Consider the following 22,905-nt stretch of genomic DNA (forward strand, 5'->3'; position numbering starts at 1 on the left):
TCTCTCTCTCTCTCTCTCTCTCTCTCTCTCTCTCTCTCTCTCTCTCTCTCTCTCTCTCTCTCTCTACTCTCTCTCTACTCTCTCTCTACTCTCTCTCTACTCTCTACTCTCTCTCTCTCTCTCTCTCTCTCTCTCTCTCTCTCTCTCTCTCTCTCTCTCTCTCTCTCTCTCTCTCTCTCTCTCTCTCTCATTTCATATCGATAGATATGAATTTTCAAATATCTTGCAATAAGTTTTGCAATAAAAAATTATACTTTATTAATAGTAGGAAGAGTTTCTTAATTTAGACTATTTAATATAAAGATTAGTTCGAGTTTAGATTAGAAAATCTAGCTGAACTCCGACGTGAATTATTGCAAACAACAAGCCTTGAAAGATACAAGTTTTAGAATTCTCGCTAATAACAGATATTAACTTTGAATTTGTCAAATTGCTCGCGCAATTCATGATTATACATAATATTTCGTTGATATTTATCAATCTGTAACTAGTATAGCGATAACGAATAAGCCTCGGAATAAGCAGATTATGTCGCGTGTCTTTGTTAATATCACGTGACTTTTTTCATAAGTTTTTATAGTATATCACGTAACAAATAATTTAATTTTTCCCTGAAAAATTACGTATTAATCTCTTACAAAATTCAATTATTGATTTATACGTCACAATAAAATTACGAATTATTTATTTCTAAAATGAGGCGTTTATGTGAAGAATCAAAAGTTCACATATTTACATATTTAATCTTTTGATAATTAGTTTCAGCATGGAGTGTCCCGAAGCGATAGAACGAGGCCGGAATTTTCGCTTACTCGCTGAAGAGGAATTATCCAAGCTCTTAGATTTTCTCACAGGATACTTGCCTAATTCATTGAAGGTACTATATTACTCTGTATATTATGGATCATTCTTTATTATAATAAATAATGTATTTTCTTTATTTATGATTCGATTTTGATTCTTTTATAAACAAGCAATACACTTTTAATCTTGTATAGCGTAATACCTCTAAATTTGAGGTACAAATTACTAAATGAAAATGACATTTCGAGTTATACACTAATAGGAAGTATATTTTTTTTCTAATAGGAAATATTATTTTTCCCGGTATATTTGCTCGAGGTATGAAATTCATGAGGCAATAATGAATCAGTTTAATATCATTGTTATGGTGTCCAGCGATCTTTGAACATTCTTGGATCCTAAAATTATATGTATTCTGGAAAATTCCTGGAAAATGCCTGAAATTTCAGAGCTTGCCTGGAATTTATCATTCTTTCAATTAAAAAAAAAAAAAAAAATCAAACGTAGAAAAAAAAATAAATAAAAAAAAGAAAAGTTGTGTTTCGATATATGTCCTTCCCCAGCTAACAAGACAACATTGAAATGATGTGAAAAAAACATAATTTTAATGACGGTGACATCATGTGATTTAAACGAGACGTAATTATGACGTGATTTTAAATACTAAAATGGTACATCATTAACATGACGTCAAAAAGACGTATTGCTGACGCTATATATGTGATTTATATGCCCAAATTTTGATGAAAGTATAAACGCTTTTTTTCTACGAGATTTTATACAATTTCTTGATATTCATTTCTTTATTATTCTTTATTATTCTTTTTCAATAGAAAATATGTATAGAATTGATTTGATATATACGAGGGCTGTTTGATAAGTACCCGTGTTTGACGACTGAGGGCGCCTCTGACTAAAAGTCTGTATATTATCGTGTAACGCCATTTTTTTGAACGACGCAAGTAAAAATTTCAGACAGCTGTACCGGTTAGTTTAGTTTTTATACCAATTGAAAGTTGACGAGTTTGTGCTTGTTTGCAATCATGGAGAAAGAGCAATATCGGTTTGTGATTCGATTCCTGTTTTTGGACGGGAAGACGTGTGAAGAAATCAAAGAAAAGTTGCATGCCGTATATAAGAACAATAACGCACCTTCGATGACTACCATAAGATATTGGTACAACGAATTTAAGCGTGGCCGAACATCCATTTTTGATGAAGGGCGCCCAGGTCGTCCGAGGTGACTACGGAGGATATGGTTATCAAAATCCATGATATCGTGTTAGCAGACCGCCGGGTGAAGATCAGAGAGATTGCTAACATTGTAAAGATCTCAACTGAACGCATACAAAATGTCCTACACGAAACATTGGGCATGAAAAAGCTATCGGCGAGATGGATGCCGCGTTTGCTCACAGTGGAACAAAAACGGAATCGCATGACAACTTCAAAGCACTGTTTGGACATGTTTAAGCGCAATCCGAAAGAGTTTCTGCGGCGTTTCGTCACTGTTGACGAAACATGGATCCACCATTACACACCAGAAACGAAAGAATAATCTAAACAGTGGACTAAATCCAGCGAATTTGCTCCAAAGAAGGCAAAAACGGTTCCATGGGCCGGAAAGATCATAGTCACCGTTTTTTGGGATTTGCGAGGCATCATTTTCATCGACTATTTGGAGAAGGGACAATCATGGGACAGTACTATGCTGATTTATTGGACTGATTCGACGCTGAATTGAAGAAAAAAACGGCCTCATTTAGCAAAAAAAAAAGTGCTCTTTCACCATGATAACGCACCATGATGACGCACTAGCTCATTCGTCCGCAATTGCCATGGCAAAACTGATCGAATTACGCTACGAATTGTTATCTCATCCACCCTATTCTCCAGATTTGGCCCTCTGCGATTTCTATTTATTTCCAAAGATGAAAAAATGACTTGGCGGAAAGCGCTTTGCATCAAATGAGGAAGTCACCGCCGATTTTAAGGAGTTCAACCAATCATATTTTTTAAACGGTATAAAAATGTTGGAATATCGCTGGGCTAAATGTATCGAGCTGAAAGGAGATTATGTAGAAAAGTAAAAAAAAAAATTTTTTTAAAGTGTTTTTTCCCTAACACGAGTATTTATCAAACAGCCCTCGTAGAGAAGTGTTTTTCTTGGTAAATTATTAAGATGAGCCCCCGCAATTCCAATTTTGATGAAACTAGGCTCGATCATTTGACACAATTATACATCACACGATGTTATATATTAGGGCATTCTAAAACATCTTCTCCGAGGAAAATTTTATCCGACATTGCAATATACATTACATATATATACTACACAGTAAAAAGTTTTGTGTTTAAATTTATCACATTTCATATCCCAAACGGCTCACCCAAATTTTTTGTGTTAATTTAATATAAGATGAATATGTTAGAAAGTAACAAATATTATGTAAAAAATCAAAACACAAGAAGCATAATACTTTGATCCAATTTAAAAACAAATTTTATATTAAATTGACATATTTATAATATTAAATTTAACTGAAATTAGATTTTTACATTTTTACATTTTTAGTTTAGGCGATGCTTATGAGATATTAACATTATATAAATTTAATAGAATATTTACTGTTACAAGAGAAAATAACAAAATATCTGTACTCTTTTACATATGAAACTAATATGTAACTAGTTGTAATATGTAACAGAACATATTGCTTCAGTAAAATTAACATTTATAATATATTAAATCAACACACATTTTATTTATTTATTCTTAAAATTTATGTTTTAAAACTACATTATTTTTGTTATTTGTTTTTGTACCTGTAAATTGTGTTATTTTAACAATGAGAAATTTTAATTTAACACAAAATATTCAAATAACACAATCATATTATGTTAAATTAATACTCGGATAAAATACAACATAAAAATTTTAACAAGGATTCATTTTCAACATAAATACAAAATATTTTTTACTATGTATATATTTCAAGTAAAATTTTCGAGTAAGAAAAAAGGATTACTTTAATATGATTATTAGGTTTAATATGGTTAAAGATGGAAAACATTGCATTTGCATTTTGATGTATCCAAAGTTTTATTTCAAAGTACCATATAGCGCTTACAAAGCACTAAAAAAGCACTTAAAAAAATGTATATGAGCACTTTATTAATGCTTTACGCAATAGAAGTCATAGCGGTCGTAGTCTTAAGTCGTAAAAAATTGATCAATCGTAGTCGATTATTCATTTTGGACCGTGATTGGTTAATTTTCTACGATGAATGAAATGTGTGTTTAATATATTATAAATTAATTTTACTGAAGAAATATGTTCTGTACAACTAGTTATATATTTTATATGTAAAAAGAGACAGATATTTTGTGTTATTTTCTCTTGTAACAGTATCTATTAAATTTATATAATGTTAAATATCTCAGAAGCATTGTCTAAACTAAAAATTTAAAAATAGCATCTAATTTCAGTTAAATTTAACGTTATAAATGTATCAATTTAACATAAAATTTGTTTTTAAATTGGGTCAAAGTATTACGCTTCTTGTGTTAATATTTTACATAATATTTGTGTACTTTCGTATTAAAGGCGCTGCTGTGCTACTTAATTGTAAAGTCATTAGATTTATAAAGTATCGCAATTGATTGTCTAAAAATCGAATAAACAAGCTCACATTAGTTGAGCTTGTCATTTTGAGGTAATTTTGACGTCAGAATAATAATAAATAACATCAATTTGTTTGTAGAGTAAATGTCATTTTTATATCAACTGATGACGTCATTATGACATAACAATAATGACGTCAAAAGACTTTGATATAATCACGTCACATAGCGATATTTAAACGTTGATGACAGTCAAGTAACTAACAACATTTACGGGCCGAAAAAATGACATCATTTTGACGTAATCTTATTAGCTGGATATCGTACAAATACTTCCAATAGAGTGTGAACGCTATTAACATTGTCAATACTACACAAGTGGATCAATTGTAAAATGTTGGAAGCGTTATATTATTGAACATAATCAAATAACTCGATCTTGAACATATTCCTAAGAAGATATTGAAGGAATAATTCATATTAATATCAAGATGATCGTGGCATTAATATATATATAATAAAGATTTTTCAAGAATCTTATAGTTATATTTGTGAAGACAAGAATAGATTTAATAGTAGAAGAAACAAATACAAATAAAGCTTTGAAATAAAAGGAACGAATTTTTAAAGTATGTATGAAAATACGTCTCCGGTATTAACTTCTATTAATTGTATAGTCGTCATTATTCTTAATTTCAATATAAAGCGTTGAAACCAAACGAATAGAATAAAGTACATAAATTATGGTATTCTCGATTGTTTCTCGCTTTTGTACATTCAAAATGTTGCTTCAGTTGTACTACCTCTTCGATAGAGAAGCATTTGCAGTATTCTGGAACCTAGGACATCATTTATGATATCGTGCTACGAAAACGCTAGTGGATCATACTCGAAGCATTTCGAAGTATATGCAACATTTAATGAACACACATCCTAGAAAATAATAATCATCTATTCGACCTCGATCTTCATTTGTTTATAACTCAATTTAACAAAAGGAAATGGAATGGAAACGAAATCTGGAGACATAGTAGTGGCTCGGCTAAGACAAACGAAGTGTCATGGCGTGGGCACTGCCGTGCTCCTTTACGCGAGTTGGTAAGTTGCAGATCTGGAGACACGGTTCTCAATAATGTGAACTGATCAAGTTCTATATACGTTCAATCGATAGCTCGGATACTCGGATTGTACAATAAAAATGCTTTTATTTTTTTTTCTATGTATCCCATGAGCGGAGATATTGCGATGCGAATCTGAATTTTATTATATTTTAAGAAATATCATTATTTTATGTTATTTTATATTATTAACGTCCTTGTCGTACAGAGCAGAATGTATGGTTGCGTCTGGCGTTAGATGGCGCTGGAGACGCTGATTGAATGCCTGCCCGTTCGAGTTATGATGATAGTGAAAGCAAAGAATAACAATTTACAAGTATCTCTTTCTGAATCTCCGCCGTCTCTGTCTATGAATATCGATAAGGGACTAAGGCTGACAACTGTGAAACATGACGTGATATTCATAGTCCGTTTTTATTTTAAAACTGTCTTAAATAATAATGCCCTAAAATGCTAATACAGTCCTCGGATTGACTTATGACATCTTAAGACTGTACTTAAGACAGTCTTAAATGTAAGAATCGACTATGCATATCGATCTGCTTCGCATCGGTAAAATGATACTGAATCTTTCCTTGTTTAACATACTTTATAGAAAGAGAAACATAAAGTGTGTTAAACAAGGAAAGATTCAGTATCAATTTGATGCGAAACAGACCGATATTCATAGTTGATTCTTGCATTTAAGATTATCTTAAGTACAATCTTAAGATGTCATAAGTCAATCCGAGGACTATATTAGCATCTTAAGACATTATTTAAGACAGTTTTAAAATAAAAACGGATTATGAATATCGCCCCATGTTTAGCGTTATATAGTTGACAGCCTCTTAGTCTCTTATCGACATTCATAGACAGAGACGGCGGAGATTCAGAGAGAGAGAGAGAGAGAGAGAGAGAGAGATACTTGCAAATTGCATACACTATGTTATCCCTTCCACCATGGTTATGATGTTTAGAGTGTAGAACTTACAGTAATGGAATCGGAATAATCTATCTAAATAGTGAGTGGAAAGGTGTGAGCAATATCTGACAGATAAAAGCTGTATTTCTGTATATATTTCTGTCCTGCTCAGTGACTTTTTTCTTTCTGCGCCAAAAGAGATAGAAGAAGTTAGAAAGATATTTCTGTCCTTTAGCTGTTGCTCACGTCCTTGCTTGACATCCGTATTCCCCTTCCATCACTATAAGTTATATGGTTTAGAGGCTCGTGGTCGTGGAGTGCGCGAAGGGCTTGCCAGACATTGGCAGTCTCTCACTCTAAGCTATCGGTGGATATTCGCGCTTTAAAAATTAATATCTCGATTGCGAAAATTGGAAAATGGTGCAGAATTAAGCTAAGAAATGATTAAGCTAACAAATACACTGGCTTATAACTTTGTTAATCAAGCTAGGAAATAGTAATGACAAAGCGCGGATTTATTTGACCTTGATTCCATTTGTTTATAACTTAATATTTAACAAAAGGAGATCGAACGAAAGTGAAATTATACATAGATAGTTATTAATTAAGCTATAACATGATAATAAAAAACTGATTTATCTGTCATCAATCTCTATTTGTTTATAACTAATATTTAACAAAATAATATCGAACGGAAATAAAATTATACACTATATTTATTAATTAAGCTAGAAGATAATCTAATCGACCTCGATCTTCATTTGTTTGTAACTTAATATTTAATAAAAGGAGATCGAATGGAAATGATTATACGCTGGCATTTATTAATTAAGCTAAGAAATGATAATAAAGAAGTTTATTCATCATCGATCTCTATTTGTTTATAATTTAAATATAACGAAAGGAGATTATATACTATATTTAATTGTTAATTATGCTAGAATTATGCTGATATAATGACAAAGCATATAATGACAAAGCACAGCAATGTATTCGACCTCGATCTATTTATATTTATATTTGCTAATATTTGACAAAAAGAAATCGTTTACAAACGAGATTATATGTTGATATTTAATTAAACTAATAATAAAGAAAAATCGATTTATTCGGTATCGATCTCTATTTATTTATATATAATATTTAACTAAAAGTCAAAAAGAGATTGCATCCAAGAGTTTATATCTGATCTCCTTTAGTTAAATATTAAATACATAATAGAATATGGCTCAAGTAATAAAAATTAAAAAAAATAACATTGAAAAGGAGTTATGAATCAAATACAATAAATTCAGTATTAATTAACATAAAAATAACAAGTGAAAAGCGTTACAAGAACGAGTCTGATTGAGTCATTATCAATGTTAAACATCAATTAAATATAAAAAACAAACATAATAAAAATTAACGATTAACCATAAAAATAATAAAACAGAACAAAATACAAACTTACATTTGATGTAATAAAACATTTGCATTATAACATAAATTTCACTACATGATACAGATAGAGATATTGAAATGGTTCCAAATGGTTCTTTTGGTTAAAAAATATCAATATGCTCGACTAATGAATGTGATTAACCGCAAATATTTTGCCATTATAGTTCATCATCATCCTCAAACAGCTCTCGTCCACTGCTGAACATAAGCCTCTCTTAATATTTTCCGTTTATTTCAGTCCTGTGAATCCAGTTTGTATTGGCTCGCTTTATATCGTCTGTCCAACGAGCTGATGGACGATCCCTGCTTCTAAAGACATATTGCCTAGGCTGCCATTCTATAATCCTTTTGATCCGTTTTTCGGTAGACATTCTTACAATATGTCCGACTCAATTCTATTTTAGATATGTTATCCTCCTCACAGACTGTGTCTGTAATTTTAGTTCTTTCACGGATTTGCTTATTGATACTCTGTCTCTTAACGTGATTCCTAGCATGGAGCGTTTCATTCATCTTTGGGCCATTTCAATTTCTATTATAGATTTTCGTGTTAAAGTTAATTTCCGATCCGTAAATCGGGATACCCCAAACGCTTTAAAGCATACAGATATTTCAGATTTAAAGACATGTCTCAACTTTCCAAAAGCTGCCCATGTCAATCCATGGCGCGTCATTTCAATACAATTAATTGTTCTAAACTATAAGGACATTTTAACAAAGAGCAAAGAATATAAAACAAATCGTTACTAGGGAAAGGGTAAATTATTATATATCAAGAGGGGGAAAAAATAAGCAATTAAGAAAAAGATTATATAAGTAAATAGGATTCATATAGAGATTCCGTATCATTCAAGCCCTATCTTTGCTTCTTTATATGAAGTTCGATATTAAACGTTTATTATACGAAGATTCGCAATATTTTAATACTATTCCATTAAAATTATGGTTACAATTAATACGGTGGTCAGTAATGAGAGATAGAGATCCTATTTTTTTCTTTATATCAGACATATGCTCCTATAATCTCGTTTTTAACTTCCTCTTCGTCTGATCAACATAGTTCGTCTGATGAACACAATCTATCGCATGAAATAAACTATGTTTTTATAGAAGAATATATCCAATTGATCTTTTCCCCTTTTTATGTAATGTTTTTGGTGTTTTATGTAATGTTTTAAGGTGTTCGGGATAGAATAAGTTAATTTACAATTTAGTTTAAGAGCAATAGGCATAAAACTTTCCAAGATAGATCTAACATAAGCAACTATAAAGAATTTTTTTGTATTTTTATCATTTTTTTCAATGGAAAAATAATTGGGTAATTGTGATTTAAAAAGTTAGATTGTGGTGCGATTTAGGAAATTACATTATGATGCGCATGGACGACGGCTCCAGTATAGTATTAGATATATATTCATATAAGAAAGTCGCATCAATCTTGTCAAAATTTTCATTGGCTTGAAGTAAAATGGCGGAACTAATCATCGATGCTATTATATCTTCGCTTTGAGTATCGTGAACGCGGTATAATTTAGATTTTAGAAATTGTAAGAATAGAATTTACGTTAAATTATATAATATTAACAAATAGAATTAATGTTAAAATACAAAATATTGACAGAAGTAGATCTGTTTTCTATAACTGATCTAGTTTTACACCTTTGGAACTGAAATAGTGATACGATACAGTAATGAAATAACACTTTCATTCAACAATATTTTTATTTTACGATAAAATGTCTTGCTATCAAACATTATATATTGGTAATTTTAAATTTCCTTTTTGACAATATATTTTAATCCTAAATGTAATAAATCGTTTCATGATTTTATATGAAATATTGTGACAATTTTTGGGTACAATATTCTTTTTCTTGGGTATAATATGCTTGATGACGAGGTTAAAATGTCACTTTCGATGCTTTCCTACCTAACCTAATCATAATGTTTGTATCTTCTATATATTTTTAATTCAAAGCCTTTATAATAATCTTTATAAAATATAAACTTACCTATGTATAATTTTGATACAACTAAAATAATTTCATCACTTCTGATCACTTCGCATTATAGCTTCCACCATCACTCTACGCTCTATGTAATAGAGAGTCTAGAACTCTTCTCTAATAGAGTCCCTATTAGATGCCATTTTATTTCAGATTGGCTCTCTTATAAGGACTTTAGTTGGTATGAAGTATTCCATACACTGGGCTATTCAGATTCCTCATCGGGTAAGTAATCGTAGGTTATTGGGTGAGTGGGCGGAGCCTAGCGAAAAGTATCGGTTTGGGAATCTGAACGCACTTTAAAATAAGAGTGTCCTACATGCATCGGTTACAGCAAATAGTAACGTAAATATATCAGATTTAATATACATTACATATATAATTAATATAATTATAACTATATATAACTAAAATATAATAATGATAAAAGATATAAGATAAATATCTTATCAATATTTTAAGTCCCGACCTGTAAAACTTAATAGATGATTAAATACTTGACCTTCTTTGAGTTATTGTTTATACTGTTTATAACACAGACATTATCTGAAATTTAGATTTTCATATAGATGCACGTCAAACATGCTGAGATAGAACAGGAAGTCTTTAATGCGTCATTACCACTCATTCCACCCGACTCAAGGAACCGGGTGATTTTTTCTATCCTTGCGGATGGATAGAGTAGGAATGTTCCATCTAAGCGCCCAATAATATAAAGCACTCAACAGGAATCTGAACGTTTTTTGAGTGACTGAGTGCACTTGGGTGGGGAATCTGAACACAGCCCTGAATGATTCAATTCCATGCACTGAATTTCATATCTATATGATATTTGGTCGGGGAGAAATTTAGAAATTAGAAATTGTAATTTAGAAATTACAAACATACGAAAAATGCCACTGCATTGCTTGAAGGATGTAGTGCAATTTTTACATGACAATCCCGAAATCTTGTACTAGAATACGTAAAATTTATTCGCGTTTTTTTAACGATCCCTACATCAACTCGTTTTCTTATTTAAGATATTTAAAAATTTATCTTCGACAATGAAACAAAAATCATATTGCGACATTTATCGAAAAATGATCGAAATAAAATTAGAGCGGCTACTTTTGCCATGTAGAAAAGATATGTATGAGGAAATATGTCCCTCCCTCCTTTCCTCTCTCTCAATCTATCCTCGAAACTCCATATACTGAAAAATTTTACTTCGTCCTTGATGGTGATTTAGGAAATTAGAGCATTTTTTTAAACTTTTATTTATTTTATTTATAAAAAAATATAAAGCAAATTTTAATCCTATTAATTTAATTTTAATACTCTAATCACGACAAATGGTCAAGACTTAACTATTTAACTTATATTTTCTGTAATTCTACTATAAAATACGTTGAAAAATAGTAACTCTATCGCGATTTTTGTATTTATGGAAATAACAACATTCCTGTTGCACTTCGAGTATAACAGAGTAGCATTACAGTACCATGTTTAAGTTCTTAACTAACCCATAAGAAAGTGTATAAATACAATAATTGAATTTTTAAGTGAGGTAGTGCGATTTTAGCAACTTTACCCTAAGTTTATATTTTGTTCCATTTATTGTTTTTATAGTCAACCGTTAATAATTTTTATTATGTTTATATTTAATTGATTACATGTTTAATATCGATCGGAGTCGTTTGTTTTTGTGACACTTTTCACTTGTTTCTTTTATGTTAATATACAGCATAATACTGAATTTCTTGTATTTAATTCCTAACCTCTTTTCAACATTATTTCTTTTAAATATTAAGTTATAAACAAATGGAGATCAAGATCAAATAGATTATTACCGTCTTCTAGCTTAGTTAACAAATACCACCATACAGTATTTGTTTTCCATCTGATTTCCTTTTGTTAAATATTAAATTATAAACAAATGGAGGTCGAATAGATCATTATCATCTCCTAGCTTAGTTAACAAATATAGTGTACAATTTTGTTTCTGTTCGATCTCCTTTTATTAAATATTAAGTTGAAGAAAATCGCTTTGTCATTGTCTTTTGCTAGCGCTTAACAACTCTTATAGCACAGTAAATAGTTAATATCACAGTAATATTGCAGCAATATTGCAATATATTAAAAATATTACGTATCACAGTGTAATATTACAGAAATGTAATATTACAGAAATGTTACTGATATATAACATATTAATAAATGACATTGAAATATTATAATAATATTTTTGTAATATGTTACAATAATATTGCTGTTTTTAATACAATAATATTATAGCAATATAACATATTAAGGAGCAGAGATATATATTACACATTATAATTAATAAAGATGTTTACTTAACGTTAAAGACGTCATTGAGATGTTAATTATTAAGATATCACGAAATTATACGTACATACACATGTAGGATAAAGACAGCTATAAATGTAATTTTTCGTGTATTGCTGTTAAATGTGTAATAATATGCAGGGTGTCCTATTTTAATGTTTCATCACAAATAACTTTTTTATTTTTGATCTTAGAAAAAAATGTTTTAGGCAAAAGTTGTATGGCTTTGAGGGGGACATAAGATGGTTAGTTGATCTTGAATAGTTACTTGTAGATCACGTGAAGATTACCTTCAATTTCTTAAATAGAATCCCCTTTTTATTGCACATTCTTGTAGATCATCTCGAGAGCTTTCCAAAACATTATAATTCACTATTAAAAGTATTTATTAAATACTTTTCGAGTTATAAGATTTGCAAGTTACAGCATCGTCGGCATTAGCATTACTCAAGGTGTCTGACCAATGGCTAAAACCTCTTAAATGTTGTTCAAAATCCGGAACATTTGTTAAGATCAAGGTCAACTGGAAGTTGTTCCTCTTATTTTCATTTTTGCACTAAAAATTACATTTCTACATAAAAAAGATGAAGATAAGAGGTATAATCTCTGATCTAATCCTTGATCTTGACAATATTATCCTGAACAACATTCAAGAGGTTTTAGTCATCTGTCGGACATTTTTTTGGTAATGCTAATGCGGCGATACTATAATTTACAAGTCTTATAACTCGAAAAATACTTAATGAAAATGAACTTAATTATAGTGTTTTGGAAAACTCTCGCGAGATGATGTACAAGAATGTGCAATAAAAAGTAGGGGATTTCTATTTAAGAAATTAAAGGTAACTTTCAAGCAATTATTCAAAGTCAAACTAATGACACCACTTATGTCACCTTCAAAGCCATTCAACTTTTGTCTGAAATATAATATTTTTTTCTAAGACCAAAAATAAAAAAGTTATTGAAGGTGGGACATTAAAATGGGATACCCTGTATAGTGCGAAATGTTTCATATTATCGTTTCTATAACTATACATACATTGTAATTGTACTTCCACAATCTGCTTACAAGTCAAGAAATTATTTTTATTTGCATATTGCAAATTTACAAATGCGTGGACATTTACAATTATTATAGTGTGTCTCAAAATTACCCACTATAATAATTGTAATTTTATACAAAAATTTTTTACAGTGCATAACGCTTGAGACCAGAAAGCTCTTAGGCTCGTCCGGTGTGATTGGCGATTGTCGATTTTAAAAAAGTAACGAAAAAGTAACGAAAAGTTACTTTCTCAAGTAACGATAATTGTAACGAGTTACTTTTAGAAATCGATAACTAGTAACGGTAATTTACTTTTTTTATTCGATGACGAGTAACTGTAACTTGTTACTTTTAGAAAGTAACTTTTCATTTCCTGCAATGTTGCAATTTTTGCAATAGTTAACGAGATATTAATTTTTAAATACAGCTGAATAAATTCGTTCGCCCAACTTACTACTGCTTGCCCTACATTGTGTACGCCGCAATCTAATAAACACCATGACTGGAGCGGCGCACTTAACAGGCAGTATTGACTCCCCGCGGCTCGCGCATTGAGTGAAAAGCATACACTTGGAAGTTATAGACGGGCGATCTTATAGGTTAGAGACACCCTGTATATCAAGTCACCATTTCTCAAAACTTGATCATAATTTTCATTCATGACATGACATTAACTCAAAATAGTGCACTCTCCGAACGCACTGATTTGTGGAAAGTGCAAAATACAGAGAATGACACTGCGTTAGACATTGTTTTTTCGCGACATTCGCAGTGTTCCGAACGCATTCGAGCAGCGCCTCTAGCGCCAGATACTGCAAGCGTACATTCTGCTCTGATCAACGACGACGACGACGACGTTAATAATAACGCTTCGCTTGACTTAACGCCAAGATATTAACATATCTCCGATGACGATATTTCTTAAAATGCTCATAGAATTCAGAGATTCAGAGATTTCTGTCGCAATATTTTTACTAGTAGGACACATACAAAAAAAGTAAAAGCACTTTTATTATACAATCCGAATGGTAGCTATCGATTAAGTGTATATAGAACTTGATCAGTTATTGTGATTCGATAATCTGAGTTGCTGCAATTCGCCGGCTTGCGTAAAGGACCACGACAGTGACGATGTGCTTCTGTGTATCCAGATGTAAAAAAAATCATATAATTCCAAAAAAGATGATTTTCATATCTTTTTGGCGTTTCTACCTAGAAGAAAAACATCTCGAACAAAATACGTTCCCCTCGAAATCGTTCCACTATCATCTAAAATATTTTTTCATATATTAATAATTTCGGAGAAAATTGACTATATTGATTAAAATATACTACTTTGTATAATGGGTCCAATTATTTCTTGGATCAACCGTTGACAATTTTTTATTTTAGAGTAATAAGATATAACTAATAATGTATGTTTCTATCGCAAGGAAAAATTTAATAATATACCTTTAACCTTTTCTACGATACGTAAAACTATAAAGAGCATATATTTAACGGATAGATAAGGATAATTGTATATATTTTCCCAGCTTTACTCCGCTTTTTATTATTTTTATGATGTTTGAATTTAAATATTAGCTTAACTTTTATTCTATTAAATCGTGAACCCGAATAAAGCTTATAGCAAGCTAATAAGAAAATAAATTATTTAATAGAAAATAAATTATTTAATAGAAAATAAATTATTAAATCAATATCCAGATAAAGAAAATTGAAATAGCTCGGAAATAATGGTTTATACAACTTATATTTTATTTTGCTAAAATTATCACTTACGCATGGTGTTAAAGTTTATGTTTCACTTCTCCCTCTCGATGTAACTGGCAGACTCACGAAAGTGAGTGCCAACTTGATAATCTTTATTCGCTCCCGTTGTTAGCAGGATTAACATTATGACACGCGATCATGCTACCTTAATCGTAAAAATCGTCGTGTAAGATGTTCTGGAATCAAGGCCAGGGTCGCTATTCGCACACGTTGTCGTTACCGTCGTATATTATTCGCAAGTCGCCGCAGTGCCGATCTCGTGACCTTAAGACTACGGCATCCGCGACTTTGTTATAGAGTACAGTTTTTCTTCTGATACCACTCCAAGAGGAAACCTCCAATGTTATCGATGTTAATTGTGAACACGGCATGGTTCCCAATGGTGGCCTTAATGTCATTATCATCATAATTAAAATCACAGATAAAAGCCGTGGCATGCCTCGAGGAAAACGATGAGTTCTCATATTATTAATTTATTGATTCGATTATTTAAATGGTCACGCTAAAATCCTAGATATTTTCGTCCCGCGGATAGAAGAGTACGTTTGTTTTTAATGTTAAAAGTCGTATACGCTCTTCAATTATCATGAGAATACAACCATACTATAAAGAGGTATAGAATGCGTTCCGAATTACGCGCGAATAAAGCGCATGATGCATCATTTGTCCTTGTTGTTCACCGAAAAACAAAGAAGGATAAAATGATATCTCATGCGCTTCATGCGTAATTCAGAATGTACCTATTGTTCGGGCTGTCTTGTGGCTTTTCCACCATCGCATGATTTCTCTCCGTTTTCGTTGTCTCATAGACCAAATCAGTCAATGAGAATCAATTGTAGCCAGGCAAATTATTTATAGAAAAACAAACGAAAATCATGAGTGGACGAAAGCGATCAAGATTTCAATACTTGAGATAAAAGAGAGGAGCTTAAAGAAACTGTGTTGTGATCAGTATTACGCGCAGACATTAAATATTATCGCGACGATCAATCATCAAGTAAACTTTGACGATACGTCGCATGCAAAGTGCATCGATTTCACGTGCGGTGACGAAAAAGGCAACGGCATTACGTGTGCGTCAGGATACGCGACCTTGACCCTTGAATGCCATATGTATAACGTTGTAGAAACTAGTGTCTACGATTTATTCCGGGATAAATTGCAGAGCCTGCGCACAATCATTTTCGTACTGGCTTGAAACATATATAAGTGAAAGAGGAATTGAGCTTTAACTGAAACCAATATCTGTGCGAGAGAGAAAGCTATAATCTCCCAAATGTTTGCAATGCGCATGCGTCAGTACTATTGTCGGTATAAGTTGTACAGTTGTTTTAGGATCATTTCGACCAACTCCAATTAACTTTAATCGACGATTAAGCCCAACCAATAGTATAGCCAACAGAAAAACGAACTTTTGTCATTTTGTTATCCTTGATCTAATCTATGTAATATATCTGTGATATATGCACCTTTATAATAATCGACCTACTATCACAGTATACAATAGAAGCAGAAATACATATAAAAAAGGTATTTCACAAAGAAATTAGATTAAAAACTTTAAAATTTAAAAATTAAAAATTTTGCTGTTGACTACACTGCTGATTGGGTTGATCGTCAATTAAAATTAATCGGAGTTAGTCGAAATGACTCTAAAACAATTGTACAATTCATACTGATAACGATACTGATGCATGCGTATTGCGCATTGTGATTTGGGATGTTATAGCTTTCTCTCTTGCACAGATGTTGGCTTTACAAGTTTGGTACATGGATTACAGCATAGATATAACCCAGCGACACTGAATGTCGGCACCTTTAATGTAGGCATCTCTAAGTCACATGACTAACCGCTATGTGTCGCTATTGTGTGAAGTGTACACAGTAGAACTATGATAGGACAGGCTTTTAAATTTGACTTTCTGTTAAGTTTCTAATGTCCGGCATTTTCTTAAGTGTAAAAACTGACATATGTGCATTAAAAATTGTAAATCACTAAAAAAGTTCACTGTTGCTACTGAATATAGGTATATATGCATGGATGATATAAACTTGAATCTTATATATGAGAGAAGCAATTCAACCCCCACTACCTCTAACATGTGTTCAGCACCGCTATGTTTAGTCCACTTTAATTGATCAGTTCAATCAAATCTCCTTATAAGAATTGTAAACACACTCCGTCAGGATGAAGTTAAATAGTTTAACAATTAAGCAAACAAACAAAAACAAAAAACAATATAAATCAAATTATTCGTTTATTTATAAAAACAATTATAATATTATAAGCTAATAAATGTGCAAATATTGAAATCACCTGCAAATATTGAAATATCTCTTTTTTTATACTAAATCTTCGATAAAATAAATATAGGTTTGTTTCTTACTGCTGGATTGCTGAAATTTTCTCCCTCTTGTCAAATATCAAACATATTTATTCTATTTTAGATACGTAGGGTAACTCCGATATATATGCCGCACCTATCAAAAATTTAATTTATTAGGTATTATTTACTATATTTAAAGTAAATGAACTATATCAATAAAAACTTTGTACTGTTTACTACAATGAAAAAAATATTAGAAATCCCAAATATTTATTTTTTGTATTAAAAAATAAATTTTTTGAAACTCTTGCATTTTTGCCGTACATCCCATAGGGCTAGCTATTCATAGGGGAAGGGGGGGGGGGGAGGAGGATATGTACGGCTCACGAAAAATTTACAAATAATAATGCATATAAATAAGACGAATTATAAAAAAATGATACGATAACTTGTAAAATGTGTTTATAAAGTTTTATTAAAGAATAAGAATGATAAATATATATAGGAAATAATAAATAATAATTACAATCTTCTATATATATATTACAAGTTTTATGACATGAGATATTTCATATAATGTGTTTATTGCATTTAATGCACTGAATGCAATCTGCGCATTTTGTATGCTTTGAGCATAAGTCCCGCCTGCTAAAAATGCCATATATCCCAAACAGGTGAGGTACACAAGACAACAAATTAAACAAAGAATACGAAAACAAAGCACTTGTATTTTGCTATACAACATGCTTTATTATTCCACTATATGTATCACGAAATAATCATTAGTTTTGTACACGCCCTACAGTAACCATTTTATGTAGATTATAATTTATGATGGCGTTACTTATTACAGTAATAAATCGATTCAACTCACAATAATTTCATTAATATTAACAGTAAGAAGCTGAAATCATAACACAATACTAATATGACATAACAAATACGGCATAACAGAATAGTTGCGGGAAAATTACCTCCACTCCTTTTATTTTTTCTGATTTTTGCGTAAATCCCAGCGCGGCCTTTGCGGAATTATCCCATATGAAATAATATTTAGCTGTAGAAAGAAGACATGTAATAGCTTTCCACTGCGGACTCAATTAGATCGGAGTATCACCAATCAAAAATCGCGACGTCGCTTCTTTCATATACTATTAGGACTGTAGTATAATTTCGTGTTTTTCCATGTATATGATTTAAGATTCTAAATGGTGTAGTACATCACAGTGCTGATTTTTCGCTCTCTCGCGGCTCTCAAAGCGATGCGGCCTCGACAATTCGATACATTTCGAAAACACGCAATCATCGCTTCCACGAAATTCATAAAGCGTATATGTATTCAAAAGTTCCATCCATTTTAACAATTCTGAAGGAATGCTGTGAATAAAATGCTACTTTGTGTGAAAATGGTGATGCGGGAAAGATAGCATATCGATGAAATGGAAATTTAACAATGTTCTTTAATTAAATTAGAACTTCTTAAATTAGAACATATCAACAAAAAAGAGTCGGATTATTTACATATTCGTTGTATCATCCAGAACATAACATAGGGAAATCCAGTTCTTACCATGGGTGTGATGGATTTCCAGGGAGATGATTTTGGAAGTTTAATCCTCTTCGAAATTTTTTATCAATTATTATATTTTGGGATGATCCCGTTAGCGCATATCTCGATAGAACATATCCACTCACATCGATCGGTGCCTAATAATTTTTCACTACTTTATTAAAAAGAATATTTAATTTTAAATTAGCCAATTAGCGAAGTACTCTATCAAATATCTCTTTTTCATTTTTAATTGTAAAAACATACAACTTTATTTTTAACTTTGTGTAAGTTTTTGCTGTCATACAAAATTTTTCTTCTCGTTATAAAAGATATAAATAATTTTCATATAAATAATTTTTAATATTTTTGTTAGTTCGAGCTTTGACAGAATATGCGATATGTGAGGAAAATTTTTATAAAACTTAACTCGAAATACAGAATATATGCTAATCGACATATTCAGTATTACAATTGCTCGTATTGAGCGCTCAGTGAGCTCTTTGCACCTGTTTGATCTATATTTTTATCATTTTTATAAATTTTTGTAATTATTTTTATAATTATTTTATAATCATTTAATTTTGAAAAAGTATCATAGAATGAGAGAGAGAGAGAAAGAGAGAGAGAGAGAGAGAGAGAGAGAGAGAGAGAACTTATGTTATTTAGTATTCTGTTCATACAGAGTGTTTATGTATAGTAAAAGTTATGTAATATTCCCTGATAGCAAAGCTTGCGGAGATAGATTTTGAGCAGATCCTGTTACCGATTTTTTATTGCAGAAAGGCAACAAGTTGTACACAGAGTTTGTACTATTAGACATTGTCAGCAAACTGTTATCAAAAATACGACAAAGCCTGCTAATATGTATGCCAGCAAATTGGTGACAGAAACCGAAGAATCTGCTGCATAACCTGATAATAGATTATAAGCAGAAACTGAATAGAACTGACATAAATTGACAGCAAAAACGAGCAAGACATTTCATATATTGCCACGAGATGGATTTGCTTCTCGTAAGAAGAAATCGAATCAAGAGTATAATAATTGGCGTAGGTAAATCGAATAATCAAATCTCCTAGAGATTTCCAAGCTCTTTTGGAATGTGTTTTCTAAGTCTCCAAATATTTTTTTGACTATTTTATAACTTTCTCATGTGTGTATATTTCTGAAATATGAAGCTAATCAATAATATTTTAGCAATAAAACTCTATTGATTGTTTCCAGTTTTCACACCAGTATATATAAATATATAATTATGTATATTTATATACAACCGTTTGACATATTTTTAACAGTAGTTTGCTGACAATGTCTAATAGTACAAACTGTGTATAATTTGTTGTCTTTCTGCAATCAAAAATTGGTAACAGGCTCTGCTCAAAATTTGTCTCCGCAGAACAACAAGTTATTATGATATCAAAATGATTCCAAAATGATTATTTTTTATTTCCGATTTTAATGTCATTTTGATGTTATCGTGACTTATCGTTCTGCTTGAGTTTACTATCAGGGAATTATATATGTACGCAAAATTTCTTATAAAAAACCAGGTCGATTTAAATGAAAATGACAGATCTTGTTCGGTTTTTGCTATCAATCTGCCGTCAGATTATGTCAGCAGGCTCTGCTCGGTTTTTGCTCACAATTTGTTGTCAGATATTAGCATTGTTCGTTTTGTCTCTCGGGAACTGTTCGGAATCGCTCCGAACTAACCCAGCGTATTTGAAAGATAGGATTTACACTACGTGTGATATCATAGCGATAAATGTCGGATGTCATACGTAATGTGAATCCTTCATTTCAAGCGTTCAACTGAACCGAACTGTCGAGAGACGAAATGAACAATATTTATGTCAGCAGACTTTGCCCGATTTTTGTCAGCAATCTGCTAATAAAACATGTCAATAAGCTTTGTCAACAAATCTATAGTCCAAATGCGGACACAGATGGCTATGGTTTTATCCATACTTTCTATAAAAATTAAGTAAAAGTTACATGAAATATAACTTTTACTTAATTTTTGTAAGTAAAAGTTATATGAAATGTAACTTTTACTTTATTTTTTTATAGATATGTAACTATATGTAAAACATAATATTTTTCCTTTTCAAAATGAGGTACGAGGAGATTAAAAGCTGTAAAAGTATTCAAATTCATTAACGTTAGAAGTTGTAAGGAATTCATTAACGTTAGAAGTTGTAAATGTCACAACAACGGAATTGGTGCAGTGATGTTCTTCGCAGTGCAATCACAAAATTTCTTTTTTTTTCTTTCTCAGTTGTCATTCTGGTTGGCGCATGGTACATCCGAGGAACATCCTTGGATTGATAGAACTTCATCCCCCCATCCCAAAAAAATTCCACGATACGCCTATGACTCTTATTAATATAAAATGAATTAATAACATGGAATACGGAGGTATAATTGTCTTATTAATTATTATCAATTTTGAAACTGGCTTTGAAATACGAGTCAGCTTGTTTCAGGGTGTTCCGTAAATGTGTATCAATACTTTGGAAATAAATATATAATAAATATATACTAAATAATAAAGATAAATATATACTAAAATAAATAAAAAATGTCGTATGAACATATGTCCTACATAACTTAGTTTTCAAGTTATGGATGATTAAGGAAAATGTTCGAAATACCCGCTTTGTGCGTCAACACATGGTGCTACACGCTTAGCGACGAGTTCTCATTCAAAAATACCAGGTATTCTTCATATAGTCTCAAATCCATTTTGTATCCTTTCTCACAGATCATCCATATTACTTACTGGCGTTAAATACAATAGATATCTTAAATGACCTCAAAAATAAAAATCTAATGGATTGAAATCAGGAGATCGTGGTCCTCACATAGCATGTAATATTGCAGTAATATTGCAGTGAGATTACAATATTGCAGTAATGTTACAATTTGCAATGCAATATTACATAAATACTATTGAGATGTTACATTGATATATCACAATGTAATATTACAATAATTAATTTTATTGAGATATTACAATGTAATATATCATTCCGCAATTACTACAATACAATGTCGTCTAAATATTGCAGTGTGATACATTGCACTGCAATATCGTCCAAATATTGCAATATGATATATCGCGCTGAAAGATTACAGCAATATTGTTCAATTATTATTACATTGCAGTTTATCACATTGCAATATTACTGCAACAGCGTTGAAATGTTACAATGCATTTTATCGCAGTATCATTTTTCTAAGATATGAATAATACTATATTTTGCTTTTTTTTTTTTATTACTGAATAAATGTTAAGTATTAAATGTAAAAAAAACAAGGAATATAAATTGAACATAATTCAACAATGAATATAAATAAGCTGTATTGTGTCTTATATTTTATTTATGTCTATTGCAATTATATTTAATATTCATTTACAATTTTTTTATTTCTCCAATATTCAATATTTTTCTTCTGTTCTTAATTTTTTTTATTATGCCAAATAATACATCATTGAAATATATATACAAGTCGATGTACCAATATTCGTCGTTCAAATACAATATAATGAAGGTTTAAAAAAATTAAATAAAACGTTTATTTATGAATTTTTATTTTAAACAATTTTTGAAATATAAGATAATAAAATATGATTATATCTACAATACGAAATATTGTAGCAATATTTTAATAGTGCGCAATATTACAAAAATTGCAACAATAATGCTTGTAATATTGAAATTTTTATATTTTATTAAACATATTACAATAGTATATTGAAAAATCTTTTGTAGAAAATATTGCAATTTACTATTGCAGTGTTACAATTCAGTAGATTATAGAAAAATTTTAGAGAGATTTTAGAGAAATATTACTTACATATTGCTTTAAAATTATGCAATATATCAATAATTATTCCACTTTTATTACCTAATTGCTAACATATATATATATATATATATATATATATATATATNTGANATNTACAAGACACA

General features: G+C 30.7%; 1 protein-coding gene across 1 annotated transcript in view; it reads left to right on the forward strand.

Annotated features, from left to right (window-relative positions):
* The first annotated feature begins 513 nt into the window (after window positions 1-513).
* Window positions 514-22,905, forward strand: part of LOC105624979 — a 41,917-nt gene continuing 19,525 nt past the window's right edge. The window contains exon 1 of the mRNA XM_012206322.1: window positions 514-877. Coding sequence (XP_012061712.1) covers window positions 767-877 — 111 coding nt within the window. The 5' untranslated portion in view covers window positions 514-766. The remainder of the gene's footprint in view (window positions 878-22,905) is intronic.

This window comes from Atta cephalotes, assembly GCF_000143395.1.
Source record: "Atta cephalotes unplaced genomic scaffold scaffold00098, whole genome shotgun sequence".
Lineage (NCBI taxonomy): Eukaryota > Metazoa > Arthropoda > Insecta > Hymenoptera > Formicidae > Atta > Atta cephalotes.